This window comes from Dermacentor albipictus, chromosome 9 (genome assembly GCF_038994185.2).
Source record: "Dermacentor albipictus isolate Rhodes 1998 colony chromosome 9, USDA_Dalb.pri_finalv2, whole genome shotgun sequence".
NCBI lineage: Eukaryota > Metazoa > Arthropoda > Arachnida > Ixodida > Ixodidae > Dermacentor > Dermacentor albipictus.
Window position 1 is genome coordinate 96,282,561 of NC_091829.1, and position 18,873 is coordinate 96,301,433.

The following is an 18,873-nucleotide window of genomic DNA, read 5'->3' on the forward strand; positions in this document are numbered from 1 at the left end:
ACAGCCACTCGGACACTCTCGGGCTCATCCAGACTGAGGTGGATACATGCAGGACTGCGGAGTCGCTCGCAATTTCACATGCCGGGGTTATGTAGGCTGGCTCATAGACAGTTGTCCATGCGCAGTGCAAGGAGCGAACAAAAAAGAAGACACGTGAATACCCACATGCAGACCTTCTCCTTCGGCGGGTTGTAGCTCACGATTTCGTTGAACCGCAGACCACAGGCGAAGAAGACTGCCGTCTTGGCGTGCAAGTCGCATTCCACGACCTCGGGTTCGGACGTGCTGTTGTTCTCGAACCCGGACAGCGCGCGGAGAACCTTCACTGCGAGGGTTGGCATCTTCGTTAAAAGACGCTTTCTCGCATCGTTTGAATCTTTAAATGCTTCGTAAAGATTGACTTCCAGCGTGCGACTCTACCCTTTAATTTTCAACTTCCGTGATTGTCTATACCCGAACTCTGCACGTGGCGAAAGAAACAAAAAACCACGAGACAGAGATGACGCGTACAGCTTTAGAGCGCCTACCACGTGGTGCCTGTTCTTTCGATGCATTAATGGGCGCGGTGTCATCGACGGAAGTCAAAGTGTACAGATGGCGTTGCGCGCTCGCCATACTCCCGTGGCCGAAATGCGATGATATTTTCACTTCAGTAGATGACTTCCCGGTGTACATTATGCATAAATTATCAGCACGCTCGTCGTTTCTTTTCCAACAGACGTGCGGACGCCGATGGGCAGCCACGCTTACAATTCGTCGAAGATGTGTTTAGTTTGCGGCTTGAAGTGGCGTTAATGCGACATTAATTGAGCCATTTATTTTTTCCCGCATAACGTGTCCTCCACAGCAATATGTTCAGACAGCAACCCAGTTTTCTCTTACTCTTCTACCCTGCTGAGAACGCTTGGCAAGCAAGAAAGAAACGCAATAAACTATGAACGGGTGGCGAGAGGGAGTCAATGTTCCCGAAATCGCAGTGGCGCCATATATCGTGTGTCTGTACTCGAGCTCACTTTCCGTTTGTCGGTGACTTCATGTTACTTACTCGACCAATTACTCATGTCAATTACTCGGACATACAGGGTGCCTTTTTTTAAACAATACACATTTTTTAATTAAAAAAACGATAAGCGCAGCGAACGTTGCGTTTTTGCAGACGAGTTCCTAAGCGAGGCGGACATACCTTGCCGCTAATAACGTGAGCTTCAGAAGAAAAATTAACAAAAAATCACTGATTAACTTTCTTTTAGTAGTGCCTTGGGGGCAGTTCATCAAGCTCAAACGTATTTCGCCATCATATCTGTAAGGATCCGGTTCAATCGCTTGGTCAGGTCGGTGGTTTGTGGATGGTAGGAGGTGGTAAACTGATGCTGGATAGTGCAGGCTCGCATGATGCCATCAATGACCTTGGACAAGAAGGTACGGCCCGGGTTTATGAGTACTTGACGTGGAGCTTCATGCACCAAGATGACGTCGTGTAGCAATAAATCAGTCACATCAGTTGTGCAGCTGGTTCGAAGAGTGCGCGTAATGGCGTATCTGGTCGCGTATAGCCAAGTGAGACAGCAACCCACTTGTTCCCCGACGCAGATACCGGAAAAGGGCCCAGGAGGGCCAAGACAAGACGTGTGAATGGCTCTACCACGATTTAAGGTAGCTGAATGTAATCAGCGGCAAGCAGGGATGGCTTCTTGCAGCGTTGACGTGGCTCACAAACTGCAATGTAACGTCGCACAGCATTTCCAAACTGGGGCAGAACAAGCGGCGGCGCACTCTATCATAGGTTCGATACACGCCGAGATGTGCAGCAGTGGACGCGTCATGAAGTTCCTTTAGAACGGTCGAATGGAGGTGCTTTGAGATGACGAGAAGGAGATCTGGGCTTTCGGGATGAACACTACGACAGTGCAAAGTACCATCCTGGAGAATTAAGAGGCGTAAGGAAGAGTCGTCGGGCGCGCATTCAAAACGATCGAAGAGCGCTTTGGGTCAGGCATCACGACGTTACTCGTCGGTCACACGGAGAAAACACAAGCAGCATTCTGGATGCCCGGAGCGCCAGAGCAGTCGGCGGCGTAACTCGACAAACTATCCGCGTCCTGGTGCAGGCCTACGGACTTGTGAATCACAGAGCATGAAAACTCTTGGAGCCTCATAGCCCAACGACCAAGCCGGTCCGTGGGATCCTTTAGGGAGGAAAGCCAGTATAGAGAGCATGTTTGTCAGTTACTTCAAAAAAGGGACGGCTTTAAAGGTAAGGATGGATCTTGGCAAGCACCCAGGCCACCCTAACGCATTCCCGTTCCGCAATAGAATAGTTGCGCACTTGTGGCGGTGTGCTGGCCTAATCGACAACGCGATCGTGGCCACGCTGACGCTGGGCTAGTACAGCGCCTACACCACGACCACTGGCATCTGTACGCAATTCTGCTGGGACATCAGGGCCGAAGTGGGAGACGACCGATGGTGAGGTCAAATGCGTGATGAGACAAGAGAAGTCGGCAGATTGTGGAGGTCCCCATGAGAAGTGTACGCCTTCCTTCAAAAGGTCCGTAAGAGGCCGAGCAATAGCGGCAAAATCTTGGACAAAGCGGCGGAACTAAGAACGTAGCACAACAAAACTGCGAACATCTGTGGCTGACTTCGGAACTGGAAAATCCTTGACGCCAAGAATTTTGTCGGTGTCCGGTTGTACTCCAGAAGCGTCGACAAGATGGCCCAAAACCGTAATTTGGCAGCGGCCGAAACGAAATTTCAATGAGTTGAGTTGTTGCCTGGCCTTACGAAAAACGACAAGTATGGGTGAGAGGCGTTCAACGTGAGTATCAAATATTGGTTAAAATACAATAACGTCTTCGAGGTAGCACAGGCATGTGGACCATTTGAAACCCTGAAGCAAGGAATCCATATCATACGCTCAGAAATGGGCGTCGCGTTACGTAATACAAATGGCATTCTTTGAACTGAAAAATACCATCGGCTTTTATAAATGCGTTCTTTTCTCTGTCCATATCGCTGACCGTGATTTGCAAGTATGCAGATCAAAGGTCAATAAAGAAGTAGCTGGCACCGTAGAAGCAATCAAGGGCATCGTAGATTGTTCAGATGGAGGTAATTCGCACGGAAGCGCCATGTTCGATCCTTCTTCTTAACCAACACTAGTGGTGATGCCCACGGGCTCGAAGAAGACTCAATGATGTTTTCATCAAACATCTGGTTAATCTCAGTTTGAATTATCTGGCGTTTCAACAGAGATGTTCGATATGGTCTACGGTGAGACACAAACAAAGGAACTAATTACAATGTGTTTACAAGAGCAGCGCAGCCAGAGATTAAGATGGAAACCAGTTCATGCCAAACCCAGATGCCCATCTTCATCTTCCTTTTCGCCATGTCTACTAAGCGCCTGTTGTATCGTAATAATATTGTACTGTCGTAATTTGTGCACACTCTGTTTGGTTGTTTTTGCTTTATAAAGTCTTTTGGAACACGTCAACCTACCTATGTTTATTTTAGCCCCAAATGCCCATTCAGCATGTATACAAGAAAATACATTTCATTTGATTTGGTTTTTGTCTCACGAAATCCCGGGCGTCCGCCAACGGCATTTTAGGGTTCCACGAGCGGTCAAAACAAATCCGACCCCCTACCCCCTGGGGTGGATTATTACCCTGTTTGAATGATCCGATAATATGTGCACCTATTTTCTTCTCATTTCAATTCATTCATCGCAACAATCATCGCGAGGTCATGAATAAGCACATCAGTGAGAAAAAGAATTGGGGATGGATTTCCGCGGCACTCTGGGAAGGAAGGAGGGGGAGAGATGGTTCCCAATGCCAGAAAAGTAGGGAACACCTGCTGTAGCACACATCGTCAAACTTCAGGATGTCACTTCGAGAGGGAACTTCAAGGAAACGAAACGCCGCCACCCATCCTTGATGATGCGTGTTTGCCGGCTTACCAAGTGTCTTACTTCTCATGGTGAGGCCCGACGTGTTGCAATTTCAGAGGCGTGATTCACGATTACGCATTATTATGTGACAGCCTGAGAGTAATGCTTTTCAGTCATCCAAGGAAATGTTCAAAGTCCCTCGTTCAAGCCAATCGCGTCAAATATTGCTGCAACATAGATATTAGGGAGGCGGAGTAGTTTGTGCAGCCGTTGTCAAAAGTCTGCGAGCTGCTGCTTGGATCACCGAAAATACTCACAAGAGAGAAAATCGATATCTACCCGACTGTACCACGGAACTAGAGAAGAAACCAATGCGAGTTTCTCAGAATAAAAAAAAACGCTTCGCAGTTCAAAAAAAAAAATCGTGCTAGCTTAGGGGTCAAAAATGGGGCAGCGCCTTTCCGAAACAGTTCTTCTACCTACCAGGCTAACCTGGAGGCTAGCAGATCGCAGAGAGACGCCCAAATCATTCCACGTTTGGAAGCGCAGGCGCAGCGAATATGGCACATCAGTTCTGCAGAAATCCATAAATTAGGACAACGCTTCGAAAATGGTAGAATTGTCAAGCCCCCCACTGTGCAGCACGAAGGCTTTCATGAATCTTTCTCCACCATGCGTGCTTCCGCGGAACTGATTTTCCAGATCGTCATAAAGTTTATAATTATGCTGTCCGCCGGGCAGCTGTCAGACTTCTGCTGCTCCAAAGCTCTGGCGATTCTGGGCGTTTAATTGCCAATAAATGTAAATAAATTCTATTAGATGCTTCTAAATAATGATAATATGAAGCTGACGACTGTACGCACACCACTCCTCTGCCTTTCCGCCCCAATAGTAGAACTTCCAGTTCGCCCTTACAGTATGGCTCACGCATAATGTTGAGACTTAGTGTATATTACAGCACTGATTGCTCAGGCTTTACCCGAAGGCCTGCAGACTCATTTTCTATCTGTAAAAGTACCCGCCGTGGTTGCTCAGTGGCTATGGTGTTGGGCTGCTGAGCACGACGTCGCGTGATCGAAAGCCGGCCGCGGAGGCCGCATTTCGATGGGGGAGAAATGCGAAAACACCCGTGTACTTAGGTTTAGGTGCCCGTTAAAGAACCCCAGGTGGTGAAAATTTCTGGAGTGCTCCACTACGGCGTGCCTCATAATCAGAAAGTGGTTTTGGCACGTAAAACCCCATAATTTAATTTGTAAAAGTGTATCGAAACTTCTAGGCCACTTTCTCATTAACGCTGTTCAATACTCGTTTAAGTCGCATTATCTCGGACACCCGGAGTTCACTTTGAAAGTAGACTGTGCAGCGGGGTGAACGAGGCTTACCCTGAGGACGCCTAGCAACCTCAGGCGTCGTGCGCTTCGTCACGGCGTAGCACATCGCTCGGTACTTCCGCGTAAGTGCTCCGACAAAGTACTCCATGTGCGTCACGAGTTCCGGATCTTCCCGGGCACCGCGAAGCGCCGTGTCGACGCAGTCTTGGTAGCGGTCCAGGTACCTGCAGCCACAAAGGACGTCACGCTTACGTCATCCAGTCGTTGGGTTGGTTTCGCGAGCAGGGCGGTCGGGAGAACCAAGAGGCACTCGTTGCCCACTGCCAGAAGCCCTAACGAGGCATCACATGGTTTCAGTTCCTTTACGCAGCAAAGAAATTTAAACTCTTAGCTTGTCCGCGTACGCGTCATGCTTCACGAACAACCGGACACTTCAACTGCCGTACCAGTGACATCTCGCGACGCTTTGTCTAACCAACCTAACCTAACCTAACCGTATCCTAACCCGAACCCGTTGAAATACTTTTGTGTCGCCTGGGTGTTCTGTTGTCGTCGAAGGAGGGTAAGAAAAAAAAAGACAGCATGCATCATCGAAGTCGAATATGGTTGGCCATTGCAATAACAGTGATTTTTTGATCTCCTTTTGTAACATGTACAGCAGTTTACAGAATACCGGGGGGCCGGCGATGCAGGCCTAAACAGCTCAATTGCTGGTGCAGACCATAATCAGAGAAAGCACAGCTTTATTGTATACTTTAAGGCTGTTCTAGAGCGTGGGTAATGAGGTAACTTTTAACATACAGTTCTTTTGTCTGTTTCGACGAGCACCCGCATGTAACAGATGAACTCTACGAATGTGTGGCGGTCGGACAAAATGCCACAGTGTAACGGTACTAGCCTTGCTTGTGACGCACACGTCTCCGGTAACCCCGTATTCCGTGGAGTGCGGTGCGTATATTGACAAGCTAGCTCTAGTAGCAGTGTTATTTCTCCTTAAACGCTGGGCCACAGTTTGGCGCCACGAACGCGGCCACACACGCCTACGTCTCCAGTAGCCCTGTGTTCCGTAAATCAAAAAGCGTAGACAAGCAGGCTAAGGCTTTCTCGAAAAAGTTACAGGTTGCCCATGTCCATATTGCAGTTTACGGAGTACCGAAAGGCCAGACACGTGGGCAGCAGCAGGAGTAGTGGTGGTGGCCAGATCTGACAGTTCTCATTGAAGAAAAAAATAAAACATAATTTGTCACTTTTAACGCTTTCAGTAACTAAGTGGTAACTGAGTGGTACAGTAACTAAGTGGTACAGAAACTGCAACCACAGAAATGGTTTGGTGCATTGTTGAAGCGCATTTATTACAGTACATCACTCTGGTCTCTTGACTATTGTCGTCAGGGCTTTATAGTTTCGTGCGCTCTGGTTGGTCTCACCATCAGAAGGTGGCGCGACGAGCGCTGCTGCTCACGCCCATCTTTCCGGCGTTCCGTGAACGGGCATCTGTATATGAACGAGCTAAAGGTTTCCCATTTCAGCCTCAGAGAATACCATCTATTGGATATCAGGTCAAACAATGACGTAGACGTGAGTAACCGCGCTCACGGCGCCATCTTGTGGCGCAAAGCTTAAAACAAACATGCTGTGGAGCTATTACAGCAGCTGAGCAACCGCATTCTACTTGGCTTCTGGCCCAAAACGTCCGCAATGACGAAATTATTAACTCGCGGCACCTCTTCTTTTGAATTTTATTGGTTATAGGACATCAATGTAACACGAAAACGTTTCTAACGCGTTGTGCTTGAACAAGGCGTCTCGTGGTGTCGCTACCGTCGTTGTTGCCACCGTCCCCGTCTTCCTGTATTCAATGAAGGGCAATGCGCACGCAGACAAGCTAAAACCTTCCATAAACTATAAACATGCGCCATTCAGTCACGGGATGCGCCTTGTCATCGGTTCCGAGAAGTCTCTTTCAAGGCGGCGCGACGCCTCTATAGGGACACTATAGCAGAAATGACGCATGCAGTGCTTGTTTCGTGCCAAAAAAAAAGAAAAAGAAGAAAGGCTTAGTTTAGGAGGAAATCGCATATGAAGGGTCCACCTACCTTTAGCGCAATTCAAGTTGCCCGGCCCCGAGAGCGAGAGTGGTGACGTCGCATAAGATATCATCGCCCTTTGCTGCCGTCGGTGAGTAAAACAGTGCCAGACAGACGGTGTTATGTTTTTTTTTTCTTTTTCGAAAAACGCAGACGTATGGTCATGGAGAAGCCGAGCCAAGAAAGAGCGTTAGATTGGACTCTGTCGCTGCCTTTGGTCAAATGGCGTGGACCATTCCGGCATCCCGCAACATCACATTGACGCGGTATTCTATGCTACTTGCAGTTTGGGCGAGCTTTGCGAGCCTACAAAACCAGCACAGCACTTGGCGATAACGAAACTACTGAAATGCGAAAGCGCGGGCGGCGCACAATCTTGCGAAAACGAAACCTTTCGACCGACCGCGTCGTCAGTGATAACGTCAATAAGGTCGTTGGTCTAAACACCAAAAAGAACTGGACAAGTAGTACTTCCTTCCGTTTTGTAATGCAATGCAATAATCTTCTCAGTACCAGAGGCTAAGTACTAGTGACAGAGTTAATATGAGCAGTGCCTACGTCATAGGTCCAGTGCTTGAATGTGCCGGCGAGTCGCAAATCGTGTCCCGTATTTACCTCAATTTATCGATTACTAAAGCCTTCTAATATTGGCGCCTTAGGCGTTCTCGAGCATTATTCTATCACTCACTTTAAATAAGCTTAAACGTTTTAACTGGTAGTCAGCGGGGCGTTCTGTCCGCTTTTAAGAAAATAATTTTTATGCACTGCCGACTCACATGAATGTGATCGGAGTAACCATCCGTAGCGGTGATGAGCCTGCCGCATATATATAGCACGATCAAAAATAACGTACAGCGCGAAAGACAGGGACAAGGCAAGTCACTGAACCTTCAGCGACTCGCTGCTAGAACACCCCATGTGACTGCCTTTCATTTTCTGCGCGTGCCCTTTCTTGTATATATACACACGATGTGGCAACGCAATTAAGTGTTGTTGGAAGTCAGCGCTGTGTATGTCGTCTTCGCAGTTTTTGTCTTTCGCGCTGTACGTCATTTTTGATCATGAATTGCCAACTAGCTCAGGCAACCACCGTAGTTCACTTCATATATAGCACGTTCGATGCATCGGTACATTTGCGTTATTACATGCCGTGCGTACCACATGTTTTCGAGAGCTACAGTGACGTTTAGCCGGGGCGCGCGGTTTACGCCGCGCGCACGTTGTATAGCTACGGGAGGGTCGCACGCGTGAAGTATCATTCGGTGTCGCACAGCGTGCACCCTAAAGTCAGTGGATTGTACGTTATGTATCGCTTGCTACAAAGCATAGGCTCTCCTCGGCACCTTTTTTAAAAAATACTGAGACGCTAAATGCGACCGATGAAGAGCACGCGAGGGCGAGCCACAGGGTCTCTTTAGATGTACAGTCGCGGACAGAATAAAATGGACCACGGGATCTCCGAAAACGTTAAATTCCCGAGCAGCCTGTAGCAGTAACCAGTAAGACTGCCCACGACAACGTTGTTGGCATATTCTAGTCGAGGTCCAAAATGCAAATACCAGATCGCGTTGTGAGGTTGCGGAGATATTCAGCTTTTTCTTAGATTTCATGGTCCATAATATTCGGTCCGCGACTGTACATGCGAATCTCTCAGTGTGAGTGTTGCGAGCACGGTGGCGTTGGTGTAAATAAGTCATGTGCCCCCAGTCATCTAAATATTCACGGCGACCAAGTCTTGAGTGCAAAATACTGTCTTTGAGTCGCGCGATAGCGTATGACATTTGCGAAATGGGCGCAATATGAATTCCCGTAAAATTCTCTTTAGCGCATAGCTAGGTGTACGCCCGATGAATAACGTTTCCGGTTATTGCCTCTACGCCAATGCTCTTAGCAATATTGAAGTGATGACAATTAAGAGTAGCGCTGAAACGTTTCCGAACACACTTGCCGGATTCGAAAGAGTCGACGGTGTTTTGTACAGGCTGCCTGCTCCGCCATCGCCTTGATCGAGCGCTGTATAGTGTACTGTGTCTGGTATAGCTGTACCTGTGTCTGGTGTCGAAAGAGGCTATGTATTAGTGAGTTGTAATTATGCTTTATTACCACACGAGAATGTGCCTGGCCGTATAGGTACATCTTTACGTTCAGCGAAACGGAACACGTGCAAGGCGAATTACTACAGTTTCAGTCCAAAAACAAGAAAGGGGCTGGCAGATGGAATGGCACACTGTGGTATAAACTTTTTTAAAACAGGGTTGTAATCTCTCTCTTTAAAACCAGCCGCCAGCAACAACACCCGCACGTGACGTCACTGCACTAACCCTTTAAAACTAACACGCCGAGGATGACGAGGCCGCCTTTGACGAAGATAGGTCCACCTATCGAAACGTTGGCCAGCCTGTCTGAGGCACTTCAACCCTGTTTTAAAAAAGTTTATACTACAGTTTCAGTAGGGACGTTTAGCGCGTCCGGTATCCGGGAAAGCGCGGGCGGTTTTCCGGTTTAGCGGGAGCGTAAAGGTGAGCGGCCCGATCGGTGGCGCCAGCTGGTGGCGCAAAGCTCAACCACACAACCACAGAGCTAATTACTGTATTCTGCTTAGCTGCTGGGGTAAATATTCGACAGTGGCGTAATCGTGTTCACAATTACGCCGCTGCCAAAAATTTGCACGAGTGGCGAAGCAGGATATGGTGAGTTACTGCAGTTTTAGCTATGCGTTTGTCTGGTTGAGCTCTACAACACCAGGCGGCTTCACCGCTCACGTTTACGCCCCGACCATCCGGTAACCCGCCCAAACCGCTCCCGTTTACCGGATTAGCGTACAAGATAAACGTCTCTAGTGTAAGGCTGATTCGGAAAAACTATCTGCGCTATGCGAATCTGTGAGATACGCATAACGTGTATTCGGAGGATGTACATCTCCATGCTTGTACATGGAGGTGACCGCGGTGTGTCCAGAGGCGGCGAGAAAAATATTGCCATTACGTCCCGTGACACGCTCCGAATAATTAGGCAGGCGGCATGCGTACAAGACGACTTAAGTAAAGGCCTACCAGCAAATCCGACGAGTCTCGACCACAGGACTGCCACGGTTGCCTCTTCTCAGGTTGGAATGAAATTCCTCGGCACAGAGGAATTGTACCTGCCATGCCTTGACCTCTCGGGTGACCGATTTTGGGCTCGCACGAACTCCGTCCATGGGCCTTGGCTTTGGTGGCGCTGTAGAGATTATCACAAGCGCATAATTGCTTTCACACATTTTCAGCGAACCGTAATGCGACAGGAAAAAAAAATGTGGACTTTGTCAGAAGCACGTTCGAAACTGCTCGTGTGACCGGTATTAGCCCCGAGAAAGAGGAATGGCGCCCTCTCGCGAGTGACGTCACGGCCAGGACGCCGCTCGCTCCGGCTCACTCGGCTGCCGCGCGCGCTCGTTCCCTTCGTGTATGCTTGGGGTATAGGTGGCTCGAGCCGTACGTATTGAAGAATAAGTCGGCTTCTTTCAGCTGCAATACCTTAACCACAGTTTCTTCTTCAAAAGCGTGTGAGTCGAGAAACTTTGCGACTTGGATATCGCAAGCTAAGTAGCGTTAAAGGGGTCTACAAGTTTTGCAATGCATATATGCGCCGTGTCTATAGGTAAATTTTGACTAAAAAAAGAAAATCTGCAAATTCAACGCGCGAAGTTGTGTATGATGCTTCGCTAAACACTTAACATTCCTTTAGTATTTAGCTATGAGAGGTATTGCATTTTACGTGGAAGAAAAATTTGGTAATTGGCGTCAACGTGTTATCCGATGTTAGAAAGACACTGCCCAGCGAAGCTGTCATCATGATTCCTATTACTCTGGTGTGTTGTTCTATTCAAATATGGCCATTAATTAATGCGTAAAAAAATAGTTAGGCGCGCATTTCTTATGAAAATGTTTGCTGCTACTTTCATCCCCCTCTGAAACAGGCCTCCAAAAAACGAATTGCTCATGGCTGCTAACACGACGGCGCGTCATGTAGAGTATTTACATAGTTAATTCACAAACACCATAGTAGCAATCACCTGAGAGAAAAGTTTCGTTGTTAAGATCGAGAGCCACTCAATTGAAAGTGATGAAATGTTTCATAGTGGCCCTCAGTAGCCTTTATCGACAATATGGCACACCCCTGATCACGTAACTGTAGCAATCGACTGTCCGTATGGCGAGGCACGCTATGTTCGCGAAACCCATCAGTTCACTTCAACTTCGAATTAAAATCATAAAGCATTTTTTTACAGCGCCAACTGGAATGGCTAAAGTATTCTCGAGCTACTACTACGCAGCTTAGATTGCCTACAAAAGGAAAATTCAAGCACCTTTTGTCTCACCATGTCTCGATCCAGCCTTATTTAATTATACAAACGGATAATTATTCGCATCGTCCGTACATAAAAGAGAACCTTGCAGGCTAATTTAAGTTTGCTCCAATCCAATCGCAAACATTCATAAAGAAAGCACCACAAGCCTTGCATATACTTTCACTTGATTTCTGACCCTCTACAGGGGGAATTTCGATATCTTCAATATGTCCCATACTACTAGTCATTGACGCTTCGACTGCTTTCTGGCTGCAGCTATGCGGTCCAGCAGGCATACTTCACTAAAAAAATTGGGCCGAGCAGCCTTTGTCAGTTTGCCAAACAGATTCGTCATGTATATTCCTCAAGCAACAAGCACCAGTAAATTTCTCAAGTGAGTTTGATTTGATTTGATTTATTAATTTCCATTTACACACACACATGTACAGAGGAGTGGTAAATGGAGGTGGATGAGGGAAAAAAGCCGCACAGACGCGGCTTGAGGTAATCTCACCCTCTTAGATACAATATGGCTGCATGGGGTAACATATCAAGCGCCATATAAATTACATTTATATAGTGGCCATAAAACATTGCAGTTATACAATATATGAAAGCACAGTGAAATATTTCCACGATAACAATGCAAAACACACTGTGGCATTGAAATAAATAAATGATATACACTTGGTAACATAGACAAAAAAAGAGGAACATAACATGCATTATTAATCATTAACAAACGCGCTCTAAAGAGGTGAGTTGAACGTGTAGCACGGAAAAGGGCATATATATTGGTACATTCCTATTTGTACTCTGTAAATAGCTGTGAGCCTTCATTAACTTTACTTCAAATTTCCGCCGCTTAAAAAAAATAAACACGTGAAGAACCGCCTGATGTTGACAAGCAGTTAAAGAAGCAAGTGAGGCGTGTATTAGTTAAGTCACCGTGCTACTGCCGAGCGTTTCTGTGAGGAAATGCAAAAATTTGATATTATACCATGAACTACTCGTCGTGAGCAAACCTGTTTTAGCGGAATAAAATCAACGTAACTGCTGTAGAAGTCATATATAGCCAGCTTTGTGACATACTTGTTGCACCGCGGCAGGTATGGTATCATAACTGGATTCCTATAGGCTATGCTTTTGCGATTGTCTATCCGCGTATGAAAAACCCGCAATGGGCTGGTCTGCGTCGCTTCGGCTGGCACTGTAGCGTTGCCTTCGAGAGCTGCATTGTTGTCTAAGAAATTAGCTCTCTGAATAAATGTTCGCAAAGGAAGATGTCGTAAAAATATATTTGAGACGACCACCATAAGTATACAAGCAGAGAGAACGAGGGCGAACAAACGAAAACACCGCAGAAAGCGCCCGGACAACGCCCGAACTGTAGCAGACGACAGGCGCGAGTCATTGCCCTGACGTCACGCGAGCGGCGCTCGCAGCGCCGCTCGCGTTCGTTCTCGGGGCTAATTGCTGAAGGCCAAGAGCAACGAAACTTCGCTTTGGATAAATGGTACATAAATTGGCAGTACATTATATTTAAGGCAATGTTGGTGAACTTTCACGGCCGGTCAATGTCTACTTTCTTTATTAGCAGGCTTTAAGTATCACCTAGGCAGACAACTTATGACCTTGTGGTTAGCCGATATGACGCAGGTCTCTATGCGTCGCCTCCGAGGTTTTTCAATGAGTTGCGAGCAGTCATCGGCAGGCCTTGATCTCGGACGTCATGCATTCTGTGTCATGCGTCACTTAGCGGGGCACTTTCTTTTGCGGTATCGTTATCAAAAAGGCCAACTTTTGCGTGTTTGCCATGGAGTGTCCACTGACATTCCAAACGCAAAATTTTGCACGGAGGCTGCTATGCATATAGACAATCTGAAGCTAGGATTGCTACGCATTCAAAAATTATGTCGTAGTTGGCCTTCATTTGGACGCGCGGCGAATCCGTCCGCTCCAAAGCACCGAGGTGGCGGTTTGGAGCGTTTCTTTTCGCTCCAATGTTTCAGTGCTCTGATGTTGGTCACCGAGATGAAAGTTTCGTCTTATCACAGTGCCTGTCCCATGACACGTCATCAAAACTGAGTATTCCACGCACTACTCTTTCTGATGAGTTTTCGCCCTCTCCAATGTGAACACACTGTACGAGTCCCTGGGAAGCGAAATCAACGCTCCATCGTCACGCTGGCGTCGTGAATGACACTGCGCCAGTCTTGTCGCGACGGCCCACGAATCTGTGACGTCGTGGCCACAAGGATAGACCAGAAACACTATCGTTGCAAAATACAGCCTCTCCATGCGGCGTCAGCGTTTGATCTCCATGCGACTTGAGCGTTTCAAAAACGGGCATGGGCACCTTCTGCCGGCCGGACAGCGTTACCACGCTTTAGGTTATTACCCCCCAGAGTCACTGATACCGACTGCTACGGACGCAAAGAATTTGAGACACCATTCTAAATAACAACCACCCGTGCTTCAACACTTTTTTGAGCTCGCGAACATTCGTGCTTTCGGAAGTCGATCTCGAATATGTCCAGTCGTATTTAGGCATCCAGGTATTTAGGCAGTGCGTATTTAGGCATCTAGGACACTCTTGGTTTGTGATAAGTGATCGGAAGGTTCACTGCAATTGTCTATCGTATCTCTGCTATTTAGTTACCACCGCTAGCTAGGCTGTGTGTTCCGACACTATGCCGTCAACTCTGCAAAGATTCAGCTCAATGGGTCTATATAGACCGAACACCTATACGCGTGCGACCGCATCGCGTACCCTTCTGCTCTCGGGCGCAGTGGCCGTGGCTCAGTTCGATCTGCCGTCGCATCGGTTTCAGCTGGTCCAGGAGGAAAGCCCTGTTCGCGCACGTGGTTTCTTCAATCAGCTCGGCCAGGCACTCTTTGTAGTCGCCAATGAGCCTGCGATGCGGCAAGAAACGCAGAGTACGACGTTGAGCATGACGTCACTCGCGACGTCGTCTTGTGACCGCTGAAGATATCTCTAATGTCGTCCGCATCGGTGGTGTCAATATCTAACGCTGGTGACGCATATTAACGCATTGACTCGTGTAAGCGCCGTACTTTTTTCGCAATTTTGTCGAGTTTCGGCCCTTAAACGGGACCGAACCATATCTTACGGTTCTGTCTAAGGGCCGCGACTCTTGATACCATATGCCGTTAGTGGCACGCCCGAGTATGCATAAGGTTACCAAATGCGATTGCTTCACCGCTGGCAATTTCTGCCCAAATTTTGGGCTAGAGGTGCGGCCCTTACACGAGTATATACGGCAAGAGCGCAACTTAAGAAATGTGGTAGTGGTGGGTACAAGCAGGTTTGTTCCACTTGTCATTCTTCTTCTGCTTCTTCTCTTTAAATATTTCTTTATAGTTGTGAAAATGACTGTTTACACCGTATGACTGTTACCATTTGCCTGCACTACACACATTTAAGATGTACCACCCGGTGTATTGCAAGGTTTCGTCGGCGCACTAATACTCTTAATATTTATTAATCACCTGCCCCCGCTTGTACGTTCTAACGTTCGCATGTTCTCTGATGACTGTGTTCTTTACAGCACCATTACTAACTCATCAGACCAAATTGTTCATAATGAAAACCTCGACCGCACCGAAAAATGGTGCGATGACTGGTTGAACACTTTGAACCATGCTGAACGTAAACTTATCTCCATCAGTCATCGCTGTAACTAATTGCGCTTCCGTTAAAACTTCCCTAACACTCATGTTGAATCGGTATCTGCAGATACCTTGGCGTTACCTTGTATAATGATTTGTCATGGAACACACGTGATTCGACTAACATCATCTCAGAATCTAACAAAACTTTGGGTGTTCTTAGACGTCATCCGTGCCACGCACCACAACCTGTAAAACAATTTTGTTAGTAAAGTATTGGTTCGATCAAAGGTAGAATACGCGTCTCCCAGCTGGAATTTCTACGACGTTGGTCCCACTGACGATCTCGAATTAATTCAACCGGGCACGGCAGGTGCACTCCGATGGGGACGCAATGCGAAACGCTCCTGTAGTGCTGATTGGCTGGGGGCGCCCGTTTCCCTCTCTCGCGTACCCCAACCCAGCCAATCAGAACTACGGCAATAGGCGAAATGGACATGTCCAATATGTGGACACTTACAGAATACCCTCTTGAGTGCACGTTGAATATCACGTTGAATGGTCAAGATTGATCCGGAATCACCCACTATGACATGCCCCGTAATAAGATCGTGTTTTTAGCATGTAAAATTTCCTAACTGATAGGTTAATTTTTTGTAGTTTTTTTGTGGTTCTCAATATTGTCATAACGTCAGTGTTTCAGCCTAAAATGTACAATGTGATTTATCTCCTCTATCTTTTCACCACCGTGTTGCGGCCCTCAAGTTATTTTATTCTACACTTAATCTCGAGCCTTTATCGTCTAATCTATTTACATATCTCCTCGCACCAGCCATATATTACAGGTTGCTGGTCCACGTGCCCGAACTAAAATATTGCCTGCCTATTTCTTTTCTCCCATAGAAGGCCACCACTGCAGCAGGCTTTTTCCACAACGTCGCTCTTGTCACCTACCACTCGAGCTTCATAGCGAACATAACACATCATGTAAACCCTTAAAATTGTTCCATGATTTTCGAAAACATTTGTAATCTACCCCGTTCATGTATTACACCCTCGCAGTATTTTTAAGGAAATGAAGTAAAAATATCTTTCGCGAAGATTTCTCTATCTTGTATCGGATTTCCATACGAATAAATTCAATCATGGCGTTTAACGTACCGGAACTGCCTGTTGGATTATTTGGGACGCTGTAGTGTGAGGTCGCGGATTAACTTTGACCTCCTTAACCTGTCTAAGGCGCCACTAAATCTAAGCACAGGGGCGTCTTGACATTTTTTCCCGTATCGCAATGCGATCACCGCGGCTGGTGATCGCATTGCTGGTGAACTCAAGACCTCGTGTTCAGTAAAGAATCATCACAGCCAAAGACCCACAGTGGATGGCTCCGGAGAACCAAATATGCTAAAACGGGCTATGATATACGCCGTGGCTCCCTGCGCCCTATCTTCATTTCTTTCATTTTCTTGTTCACATCACTTTTCTTGCTTACGAAAGCTCTGTTCTTCGTAACACTGACACTTTGGACACATCGGAGTAGTACTATTCGAACGTTTAACTTGACGACATTTAGTAGCTCTCGCGTGCGGGAGAGCGTCTACGTGGCTACGTTCACGTGAACCCGACGACAGCGGACCGAGTCGGAAATCGGACTGACCTAGCACGACGCGACCGCGTTTACGGGAACTCTCTGACTATCGAGTCTGGATGACGACGGTAAAAGCAGCAGGGCTTCCAGATCCCACAGTTCGCCTGCAACACTTCTGTCTCGTGGCTCTTGCCGTTACAGTGAGGTCACACTGCATGCACAGTGCTTCAGTTTGCCTCGTCCAGATTAGCCGTTCGGAATGCCGGTACGCAAGAACGCTGACGTCACAGTGGTCCCGCGAAAGATTCAGTGCTGGCTAGTCCGACCCGGCCGCGTTTATGCAAGCGCGCCGCAAATGGGTCGGGCTGGGTCAACATAGCTCATTCGGTCGGGCTGGCGCAGCCTAACTCGATGCTCGCTCAATGCGACCCGATGGTGCTTACACGACAAGTACCAACGAATTTAGCGCTGAAAAACGCGATCACAGAGTGGGAAGGCAGGATGAGCGCTCGTCCTGTCTTTAATGTCCTTGCCCCTCTCTGCGGTCGTGCTTTTGGAGCTTAATTGCGAAAAGTAGTAATTACCACTTTTCTTGCGAATCGTATGAAGGTACCTTTAGTCCTTTATCGAAGAGCTGCAAGCCTGTTTTCAGGGCTCAATATTAATGCCTATCATAAGCAAGTGCAATGAACATGAAAGTATTATTCACATGTGCAATCCTGATGTTTCTGTGCTGACTGAGACTTGGCTTCATGACAGCATTCCTGATAACGACATTGTACCAAACTCGCATTAAATTATTGGCCTCGACCGCTGTTCAAGGGGAGGTTGTGTTGTAGTCGTAATGAAAAACACGTTTAGACTACTATTTGGTGTGCCATAACACGAATGTAGGAATGGCCTGGCTCTGGCTCGGGGTTTTCAATCTCAGTATACTTATCGGTGCCGTCTACCGGCCTCCGATTGCTCACACATCCACGTTGGAATCGCTGCACGGTTACCTTGGCGAACATAGCAAACGCCACACTCCTATCAGTATGGACGGCGATTTCAACTTGCCTAAAATAAACTGGCATCTTCTGTGCGCCCAGCCTTTCAGTCGGGATTCGGATTTATTCCTTGATGTTGCATTTTCCTACAGCTCTGCCGTTCCGGACAAATGTATAATAGCGTCAGTCTTTGAAGACAAATTTTCCAGCGCATTTCTGCGTAGAAGAGACACGGTTGTCGAATTTTAGAGGCAAAAATCTAGATGCACTTAACCTTGTCATTAGCTAGCAGGGCATTTTTTTCAGCACTTCTTCACCTCGACACCAAGAAGTCATCCGGACCGAGCGATATTCCAAACTTCTTTGCAGATGCGCCGAATGGTACGCGAAATATTTATCTTCAGCAAAAGTGTGCGTAAAGGTGAAGTTCCTAAATATTGGAAAACGGCAAAGGCCGTGCCGGTCTACAAATTCGGCGATAAGTATTCCGCAGCAAATTATAGGCCCATTTCTCTGTTGTGCAGTGCCAGCAAGGTTCTTGAACACTTCATTTTTAAACGCGTGAGCTCATTTTTTCCGAGAGCTAGAACTTTTTTCACGAACAGCCAGCATGGTTTTTGGCGTGGCCTATCGACGGTCACGCAACTGATTCATATCACCAATGAATTCTTCGCGACCCTGGACAAAGGTGGACAAACACAGGTAATTTTTTCTCGATTTCCTGAAAGCGTTCGACGCGTGTCCCATTCGAATTTATTGACGAAACTTACAGGAGCCTCGTAAACAATAACGATCTTGTAATGTGGCTTGGCTCTTATCTTTCTAACCACCATACACTGTAAAAAATTTCCGTAATTTTACGGGGGATTTCTGTCATTATACGGAGAACTGTAGATAAAAATACGGAAAGTATGTCAAATTTCAAAAATACGGCAAAATCTGCCGTTAATATACGGAAAGTGCTCTCCGTATTCAGCTTTACGGACATTTTCACTGTAATCATATAACGGCTATACGCTG

At 47.2% G+C, this 18,873-nt stretch overlaps 1 protein-coding gene across 1 annotated transcript in view; it reads right to left on the reverse strand.

The window, feature by feature from the left end:
* The window catches only part of LOC139049527 (uncharacterized), an 87,524-nt gene that overhangs the window by 52,976 nt on the left and 15,675 nt on the right, over positions 1–18,873 (reverse strand). The window contains exons 4-7 of the mRNA XM_070525063.1: positions 14,417–14,559; positions 10,367–10,532; positions 5,278–5,450; positions 166–325 (exon numbers count right to left, since the gene is read on the reverse strand). Of these exons, the coding sequence (XP_070381164.1) occupies positions 166–325; positions 5,278–5,450; positions 10,367–10,532; positions 14,417–14,559 (642 nt within the window). The remainder of the gene's footprint in view (positions 1–165; positions 326–5,277; positions 5,451–10,366; positions 10,533–14,416; positions 14,560–18,873) is intronic.